Source organism: Aspergillus oryzae, chromosome 5 (assembly GCF_000184455.2).
Source record: "Aspergillus oryzae RIB40 DNA, chromosome 5".
NCBI lineage: Eukaryota > Fungi > Ascomycota > Eurotiomycetes > Eurotiales > Aspergillaceae > Aspergillus > Aspergillus oryzae.
Window position 1 is genome coordinate 1,812,345 of NC_036439.1, and position 9,873 is coordinate 1,822,217.

At 47.7% G+C, this 9,873-nt stretch overlaps 4 protein-coding genes across 4 annotated transcripts; 3 read left to right on the forward strand and 1 right to left on the reverse strand.

The window, feature by feature from the left end:
- Positions 1-1,203: 1,203 nt before the first annotated feature.
- AO090701000196 (uncharacterized protein) lies at positions 1,204-1,890 on the forward strand (the record flags this gene model as incomplete). Its single annotated transcript, XM_023237429.1, has 1 exon — positions 1,204-1,890. One exon carries the CDS (start codon positions 1,204-1,206, stop codon positions 1,888-1,890), a length of 687 nt encoding a protein of 228 aa, XP_023092034.1.
- Positions 1,891-3,813: 1,923 nt separating this feature from the next.
- Positions 3,814-5,406, forward strand: AO090701000195 (uncharacterized protein; the record flags this gene model as incomplete). The annotated part of the gene is made up of 1 exon (XM_023237430.1): positions 3,814-5,406. The coding sequence occupies one exon, from the start codon at positions 3,814-3,816 to the stop codon at positions 5,404-5,406; it is 1,593 nt and encodes a 530-aa protein (XP_023092033.1).
- A 1,438-nt stretch (positions 5,407-6,844) lies between these two features.
- Positions 6,845-7,603, forward strand: AO090701000194 (uncharacterized protein; the record flags this gene model as incomplete). The annotated part of the gene is made up of 1 exon (XM_001823016.1): positions 6,845-7,603. One exon carries the CDS (start codon positions 6,845-6,847, stop codon positions 7,601-7,603), a length of 759 nt encoding a protein of 252 aa, XP_001823068.1.
- A 384-nt stretch (positions 7,604-7,987) lies between these two features.
- AO090701000193 (glutathione synthase) lies at positions 7,988-9,640 on the reverse strand (the record flags this gene model as incomplete). Its single annotated transcript, XM_001823015.3, has 2 exons — positions 7,988-9,236; positions 9,342-9,640. 2 exons carry the CDS (start codon positions 9,638-9,640, stop codon positions 7,988-7,990), a joined length of 1,548 nt encoding a protein of 515 aa, XP_001823067.1.
- Positions 9,641-9,873: the final 233 nt, after the last annotated feature.

Below are 9,873 nucleotides of genomic sequence, written 5' to 3' on the forward strand. Positions count from 1 at the left end.
TTAATTTGAGGAAGATGAGAATTTCAGTTGAAAAACTTAAAAGAGAAGTATTCTAGTAGCTAAATTGGTGTAATGTTGCGCCAGTGGTTGTTAAATTGCGGATGTGGGGAAAGCCAACGGTTTGTTTACTTTATTTATACTACCACTGCGTAACTAAAATCTATCTTCTTTGTTTCTCACCAATTTCACTTCCACATTCGCTGTGTCTTTCCGGTTTCTTTCTCTCTTTTTCTTCTTTTTTCATCGCACCACTGACGAACGATCGCCCGATATAAGTGAGAGTGCCGTAAACTTGAAAGTGTGTTTTTGATTGAAGAAGTCTGTTGAGGAACCTACTATATAGCCAACATGATACGACATTTACAGAAACCTGGATTAAAATAGCCAAAATATATGGGCACAGTTAAAACATAGTAAGGAAAAAGATTAGACGAGAAAACAATGCGGGAGGGAAAATGTTTGTTGTGCTCAAAGGCCGCAACTGAATGAAAAGCACAACCAGCCAAAGGCACCGTTTCTCCTCACTCTCTCTCATTTGCCACTTCCTGTAGGATTATGGCCGACAGTGTATATTCTAACTTCCCTCATTTTCAAACTTCTCAAGCGAATCACTAATATTACAATCCATTGTCTACCAAACTTATTTTTTTCATCAAAGGTGGTTGAACCTGTATGATTTGTATTTGTATGCACCTCTAACTGTGCCCTGTTGCTGATTGACTCAACACAAGGAAAGTAAGTTTGTTAAGCCAATATTGAGAAGGAGTGCCCACTCATATCAAGCAGGCCCTGTCGGATCTGTTCCCGAGACCTGAACTATGACACCTCTGGGAAACCAGACAATATTCACTCCACAAATGCTAGACAGCAAAAGTGAAAATGCCCCCATAACAACGCCTTCTCACTATGGCCCTTGTGGAGTGATTCTGGGAAGGCTGAGAGTGAGAAGAGCTCACGGGGAGAGTGAATCCAGCCCAAGCACCATCAGCATGCACCAGATGAAGACTCAAGATCGGGATAACTCAGATCTCCCTGTATGTTGACATTTTGCTTCACTATTAAAGCTGACTAGCATGATGCTTACAGTGTAATTCATAGTTTACTGCAGAGAAACCCCATTCCGCCTCGCATACTATCATCTTGGATTCTCCTAGCCCCACATCCACGACGGCTCGACTGAGGCGCGAACATGAGGATGACGATATGACAGCTTCACACACTGATCAGGATAACTGGAGCCTAGAGAACCTACCGGATATCTTGTACATCCTGAAACCCGAGCACGGAAAATCCAGACAAGTTGTTCGTATTACCGCACAGAAAGTCTTCGGGAAGCACATCAATGCTTTTTCAGTCCTTCCGGACCAGATATCCTCCAAGGTCGAAGGGTGGAGACTTGAAGCCTGGATGCGTCTCGATCGCCGGATAACTGGGCAAGATATCATCGACCGGGTAAACCCCAGGTACAGGTTTAGATTAACATCAATCGACATTGAACTTCGTCGGAAGGCCTTCCGCGAGAAGTTTCATGTTGCGTGCTGGGGAGCTCAAAAGACCATTAATAATATATCTCGCCTAGCAATGGCAAATGGAATAGACCCGGCGTCGAACAGTACGAGAGGTTTAACGCCAGGCCTAATCGATCCCTCTAAAGGCGAAGCTGGTGGGCGAATTCTCCTGCCCCCAAGAGCAGCCTACGACGATATCTCCGATTCTGTTTCACACCCAAATCATTCAAATAGTGATATCTTCGAGCGGACTCGCCTGATCAAGCAGAGCTCCCACCCCGGTCAGATTCCCGCGGTAATCCTCGATGAGTCTCACCGAAGCAACAAGACCAAATCAGCCGAGATCCTCTACCAGTTGCACTGGGACACAAAGCACTTATGAAAGAAGGGTACTCCGAATAGCGATCGCTTCAGCATTACAAATTCTCATCTCAAAAGGCAAAGTTTTCATGATGCTGCGAGGTAACTTGTTTGTGCACGATTACTATATGAATCTAAGAGGCTAATCCAGCATTGCAGTATGGGATATAATGCCACTCCCAAGACAATATCCATTCAGCCGAGCCTTTCCGATTTCAACTCCTATCCCACCACTCTATGTGAACTGGCTTCTCATAGAGGCCCCCCCGCTCGAGCATTCCCCATAGAGGCCGATGATACTGAAAGGACAATGACTCTGGATGAATATCTACATCGAAGTCAGCTTACGTTGTGGGAATATCTGGACCTACGTTGTGAGAATAGTCTGAAGGATATCAAACGGTGGTCGCTAAGGTCCGGACGTTGACCGTTGGAATGTACATGTCGCTTCTCAGGATTGAAGTACGTTTACTGTTGCTATGATGGGATACAATTTGTGCATATGTATGCGGAGCCTTCTATGTTGTCATTTAAATTTGTTTCTTGAATCGCATGTCGGCTTTAATCAATATTAGCCGCCTTGAGACATGACTATTGTGGGAAACATGGATAATGCGATGTTAAAAATACATAGGAATTATCTGATGTACATCTCTTCTGAGGCAAAGAAATCTAAAAGTCCTGTACCCCTTTTCTATCTTATTCTTACTTTCAGATGTTACTACAGCAGATACCTACAGAATCCTTAGGGCCATGCTCCAGTGAGCCACGTGGGTACTACTAGTTTCAATTATTCTTGTCTTTTCTAGTTTCTCCCCATCACACCCCATTAATGGACAACTACCTTCTGTTTCATGACTCGAATAAGAAGGTGGTGGCTGGGACACTTGTATCTGGCGAGGCACAAGGCCAGATGATGTAGTCCGGCTTCTATTCAATCATTGAGCTCGCTTCTGCATCGAGATTACAATAGGCGCTGGAGAACTGTGATTGGACGAACGCCTATTACAATATACGTCAGAGCTTTCAGAGGCTTTGAGAGACAATCATATTCACTCTCTCCGGCATGCTGAGTGCCCAGGCGTATGTATGTATGTATTCTCGCCCGAGAACCAGGACAAAGCTATTCTGCTTGGGTCACACACCAATCAGAACAGCCCCCAGCCTTCCAGGACTCTACTTATTCATTTGACTCATGAGTTATGGCTTGTCCGTGGGTGGGTCCGTGGCACCTGGTGGGTCCACTGGTCTGGGGAACTGCATGCTTGTCGAGGTGCTCACATCGCAACTATATCGGTCCAAGAGCCGCACCATCAGCGCATGGGGAGTAGTATAGAGATATGAGACTCATTCGACGCGCAAAAAATCGCATATATCGTTTCTTCAGTCGCCGGGGAAAGAAATGAATTGCGCTTAGGAAAGCGAATGTTAAAAATGCTGGGGAGGGGGCTTGGAGCAGGACCTCACGACACGACTTCAGTGAATAGTGAATATAGTCGACAGCGACTTGAAACCCTCTCAATTTCCCAATTCGGACAACTATACTCCCAACCACCCAGTTCCTATTCAGAGTAGACATGAAGAATACCAGGCTGCTGGACACAATGGCGCGCCGACTTCGTCCCTCGAATCTTGACAGAGACTTTCGATTGCTTCAACCGCTTCATACCTCTTCGTCAATATCAAAACCTCAAAGCTGCAAGTCTGCTTCAGTGTCAACTGAGCTTCATTATTCCATTTATCTCTTGTTCCGTTCACATACTGTTCGATATCAGTGGTAGAATAACCTTCTCTTCAGAGTCTACCTCAAGAACGAGGAAGACAACATGTCTCAGGTATGTCGATGCTATTATCATTCTCCAGTCGGCCCTTCTAGGTCTCGGAGGTGTATAAAATGCATCGGTATTGATGTGTATACTAACATCAATCACAGCCAATTTCGAAGATGATTGATCCCGAGGAAGACCTCGAGTTGTCTCAGCAGTCAAATGCTTCTGTGTATCCCGAGTCTTCTATGACCGCCGAGTCCTCAGAGAGCGCCAAGGTCAACGCGAAAAAGGGCAAAGGAAAGAAGGACAAAGGTGAGTCGCTGCCTTCTCCAGCCAAGCAGAGAGACAGTACTAACGGCGACATAGGAAAACCAGTGCCTCGGCAGGACAGTCCTCAGGCTATTGACCCTCGAAACTTCACCACTTCTCGACCAGACCAAGATAACTGGTCGTGGGCAGATCTTCCAGACATACTTTACCAATTCGAGCCTGCAGACAAAAAGGATCGTAAATCGGACCCGCCTCGTATGAATTACCCTATTCATGGCCAATATTTGCGCGACCTCCCCATACTTCCTGATAACATTGCTTCGACAGTCGAGGAGTTTCGAGTGGAAGCTTGGATGCGGCTCGATAGACGCATTCGTCTCAGAGATATCACTGATCGGATGCACCCACTCTTTAGAATTCAAGACAATGCGTTGCAGCAGCGCAGTGTCCGCTTCCGCCAGCAGTTTTCTCTGATTGCATGGGACTCCGGTAACAAGCGTAGCCAGCAGCTCAAGCAAGACATCCTTCGGAAGATGCAGGAAATTGGACTTTCTCCTGCTTTGAATACGACTCGCGGTATAACCCCCGGCTTGATCGACCCAGCCCTCGGAGAAGATGGTGGAAGAATCCCGCTACCCAATCAATACAACAAGGGGAAGCGAGTATCTCGAGGCAGAAAACCCTCAAAGACGCCCTTGAAGGAAGAGGTCGCCACGGAAGACCCCCGCCACGAATACACCGTTCAGGAAGAGCAGCCAACCGGCTTTTCAGTCCCCATTAAGAAATCGGCGAGCGTTGGAAAGGTAGACACGTCGAAGAAGGAGGGGCCGGCCCTAGTGGTAGCCTCTCCCGTGGAGTCCGTTTCGATTGATTTCACGGTAGATGACCTCACAGTCGAGAGTGTTGCAGAGCTTTTCAACTACGTTCCATCATATATTTCATTCGACGAAAATAACGACAGTCTAGAGGGATCTCTGCCTGTCATCACAGGATTGATTCCTGATAGCGAACTACCAGAGACCGTTAGCATGGTAGATATCGACTTGACAGTGAGCATCAAAGACTCCATACCACGACACAATACTGAGAAAGCCTTGAAACCCATCGCGACAGGAAAAATTCAGCGCAGGCGCCCTTCCCCATTGAAACTAGCTAGAGGAGGGTTTTGCGGCAACGCTTGCCACTTGGGGAAGTGTGCCACCCCCGTCTATACCAATCTCACACTTGTGTCTGGCCCAGCTGGCGCAGGCGTATTTCACGAAGGCCTACTCCCTCCATCCCAGGGGCTGTATCCTGATGTATTGACTCCGTACTCTGCCTCTGATCTGCCATTTGGTGTTCGTCACCGAGTCTTTGACAATCTGTTCGAACAATGCCTCTCTGGGGATAGATACCTCTTCGATATCCCAGCCATGGCCCCCGACGACATGGAGATGATGGACATCGGCGACATCAATGACATTATCATTGACGATTATGATGACTATTTTCAAAAATAGTTTCTCGGGCCATGACAGGAGTTATCGGATGGAGATGATGTTCGCCTCCCCAACGCGGCGCTCAATATTGCCTGCGCTGCTGTTCATTTCGATTTTTTGTACTAACACACCTATGCCCTATGAATTGTGCTTTTAGCCTTGTTTGCCCTTGCCCCTTGCTCGTTTAGTCGTTTAATTTTGTCGCATCGCAAGTTTTGTTTTTGTTGAGCTTCCCAATACCCACTGCCACTTTTCCAATAATGTCTGACATTGTATGTCAAATCTGTACTTCAGTATCCCCTTCTCAGGTGCATTAGCGATTTGTCGTTATTCCTTTTGTTTGCTTGGTCTTTTGGTACTGCAACAAGGATGTTCGCCGGACGAGATGATGTTCATTTAAAGTTGCATGCCAAGCTGGATTTTCCTCACATAGCGCGAATGGCAGATGCCTTGCTTGGAAATATGAATGTACAAACTTTGTACAGAAGAACAATACAAATGTTGAGAATGAGTTGCTTCTGCTAGTTGGTGTAAATGGCTTCTAACATCTCAGTAGTGTAAGCCAATGTTGCGGATGCGGGGGCTTTTGCCCAAAGCAGATTTGCAGGGCTAACCTGACTGTACATGTGTACATACAACCATGATTATGTTGTATTCCGAGTTTGGCAGGATAATCATCATGCCGGGGACCTTAGAGCAAGTATTGATGGGTTATCAAGGCGATATATAGCGAATAGAAAGCTCGAGAGTGTCACATTTCAAGGATAGTGATGGAAAGGGTACCTTAAATGGTACTTCGAGGTGTCTCTTTGTCTGTACTGCCCTTTTTCTTTCCTTCTTCGAGATTGCTTTTGGCTTGTTGCCCGCTAACTGCTTGCATAAATGAGACAAAAGGAATTGGCTCTCACGCTAGGTCTCTGAATAGCAAAGTGCCTGCCAGTGAAGTGAAGTGCAAGGAGGCGAAGTCATTGTATATCGAGACACGGCGGGAATTCTAGATAGAGATTAGCCCAATCAGAAGATACACTTGCTCATATCAGGCATCACAGGTTGCTACCTTGTCTTTGTCTCTTTAGAGCTATAATTCTTCAAGCTTAGCGTATGTTTCACCACCACGCCTGGCGTTTAATAAACAGTTAATTTTATTCATTCATCCAATACTATTGCTTAAGATAAGACCTTCACTGAGGCATCTTAGATCCAATCACAAATACCCAATACTATTCCCTGGAGTATCTAGTCAAAGCATTGTTATTCACGTAGACATGTAGCTCCACAATCCCCTCAAAGACGACTATAAAGGCAGTCCTCTCACCCCTTCAACAGCTCCTCCTGACATGCAAACCAACTCTCCTTGACCCATCCTCTCAACCTCTCTCCCCGACTTGTTAAGAGTATCAACATCGTGCCTCAAAGATGCAGTGTCAACGTAAGAAACCATCCAATCACCAGCACAACGATGACCCTCCTAACAAAGTCCACAGACACCACACCCCCAACAGACCGCTTCCACACCTGCCCACACCCATACCACACGCCCTACTCCGAGATCAACCTCCCCCCAATCCTCTTCCGCATGGACGCACCCATCGGCCAAGACCTCCCAGACCTCTCCCCTCTAAGAGAAAACGGCCAAGTAGCACGAGACCACGAGGACAAAGAGATCTGGGACTTCCCCTTCCTACCACGATACATCACCAGCAGTCCCCCAGGCTGGCTCCTCGAGTACTGGATGCGCACCGATCCACGCCTCACCTACCGCGACATCCGCGTCCGCATGGCCGGCCCTCTTCACCTCCGCCCCCACGAAAACGCCCTCAACATGCGTCGAGAGCGCGACGCTCGTCGTCCTCTCCGCCTATCCTGCTGGACGTACCGGCGTGGCACCCCAGGCCGTCTCAACAAGATCGATGTTGAGCGCGTCGAACGCTGGTCTATCGATCAGATCCGCTACAACACCACCATGGATGTTGTGTATGCCGATGGCGGGCCTGTGCGTCTCGAAGATCGAGCCCTGGCTGCACACACGCCCGCCACCTATCCGTTGGATTATTTTCTAAATCAGGGCAGGACGGAGATCCCCAGTGAGCGGATTAGGGTTGCGCAGAGCGTGTTCTTTAGGTTGTCGGAGCGGGCGAAGCAGTTGGGCCTTGGTTCTTGGAGGCAGTTGCCTGATAATGAGTGGCCGGACACGTTCAGGTATAATATCTCTCGTTGAGATAGGGGTCGGAGGTGGGAGGTGGAAGGTAAAATATATGTCGGAGTCTTGACGGGGTTGGTTGTGTGGTGAATGGAGTGATTCAACCTCACGTGGTTATATTGAGGATGCTGTTTGAGGAGGGGGGTTGAGGGTCTTTATATACCTTTGTTGTGGGTGCATAAAATATGCATTATGGCCTGCTTTTTTACGCGCATCTATGCGCCGAGAATGAGGGGTTGCTGCAGGACAAAGAAAGGCTATTTGACTGTGTGAATAGTTGTCACTGAGTTGTGGTTGGAAATGTTTTATAGTGATTCTTCGGACTTATTCAATGTAAGAGAAACGCCATTTTAGCTTCACTTAGATTGCTCTGTATTTCACATTGTTTCTACTGTATCAGTTTTAATAGAGAAGAATGCTGTCTAAGCTGGAGAATCCTGTTGCAACTCCTCCCTCGTTGACATCCTTGGACTTCGTTCTCATCAACCATCCGCCTTGTTCATTGTGGGAGATCTTTCCATTAGCCTGATCCCACAGAATAGTGCCATAGACACCCAACTCTCCGATGACTTCTCCACTAAGGACCTCTCCGTCGGTTCTCAAGGCAATGTTCCTTGCCTCGGCAGGTGGCCTAATCAACTCCATAAGGATCCAGCGCTTCCATTCGCTTTCGGGGATAGAGCGCAAGAAGTCTGGAATGGCTTCCTTGTAGATATTGTTGCCACCTCCCTCGCGCTGGGGCTTAAGAACGTGGTTCATGGCTGTTTCGACATTCAAGGCAAGGTCCCTGCCACGTCCACCAGAGGACAGATCATATTGAGGTGCAAAGGTTTCCCGGAGCCTTGCAACAACGGCTGGGTCGGTATCAGGTAAGAAGCTTGTAAGGTTGTCGGGGCCCGTAGTTTCAGCCAATACCTGCTGTACAATCTTACAACCGGCCAGCTGGTTTAAAACTGTAGGGCATTTGATCGCTGCAGAACGCTCAACGTGAGTCCGTGCTTCCCAGTCACGCTCCGATTTGAAATCGCTTGGCGCATAGAAGCACCGGAGATAAGCTGTCGTGACTTCGAATTGCGTTTCTGGGGAGTGGGGAGGCGAGTATACAAGGGGCCGTGATGGGTTGGAGCTAGGGATCGACGTATGGTCTAGAATCTCGGAGCTGAGCAGACGGAAAACGGGTATCTTGTGAACCTTGGTCAGCTGCCTGAAAAGCGCCAATTGATCAAATGTGTTCCTCTCATTCTCCTGCACCAGAAATATAATACACGTGGGAAGGGCTGGTGTGGACTTTGATGGGCCGTAGGCATTGTGCGCTGCAGCTAACCCCGCGGAAAGAGTTTCCACTGCTGTGTTCTCAGGCGGCGCATTCGACTCGAACAACGGGTGGGACGGATACGCAATCGGTTTGCCAGGAGGAGAATCGAGAAGTTCAGTATGCAGAGAGGTCACCAGAGAGGACAAGCCGCCGAACGATGATGAGATCGTGTTAAATTCAACCTGCTTTAAGGAAGGTGTTGTTGAGCTGGACGGCGCATGGACCATGTAATCCGACCGATAGAGTCCAAGTGATAGTGTCTGGACGTATCCTTCTTCCTTGACAGCGAGGTGGACTTTCCACAAGTGCGAAATGAAATCGTCCACATCAATGAGACTACAAGCAAACATCGTTTAGTTCAATTCACTGTTTCGTTCATAAATGGCATGCCAATCGAGTCGCGCCCACCGCGCAATTGAGATGAGTTAGGATATATCTTACTCTTCCATGATCTTGCCAATCCATTCTTCGTTACATGTTATCGCAGCGTACAGCCGATTATATACAGTTTGCAAAGCCGTCGCCTCATTGAAGCATGATTTCGGGAAGGGACTAGGGAAGAGAGTGACAGGAGCATTTGTCGCAAGTACCCCAGAAGGATCGATTTCCTTTGGAACAAACGAAGGCGCAGGGCGAACTAGCAATCCATTCTGCGTGGCCCAATCCTTGATGGTGGTTACCAAGTATTCCTTCTGTGCGGGGTTCAACGGAGGGGGATAATTGGTATAAATGTCGCCCATGGTTAATGTGGCTGACGGTTTATGGTGTCAAAAATAATGGGTAGGGGAGTCACACCAAGAGTAAAGCCGTCTTAAAACAGGAAACGCCTCAGAAAGTTGTGCGAAGAGAAGAAAACCAATGTCATAAACAACCAAAAGTGAGGGGCAGTGGCCTCATTTGCTTATCAATCCACTTTATTGTTGGAAACTCCGAGACACCGCTCGATACACCGCTCGATACACCGCCCTTCAGA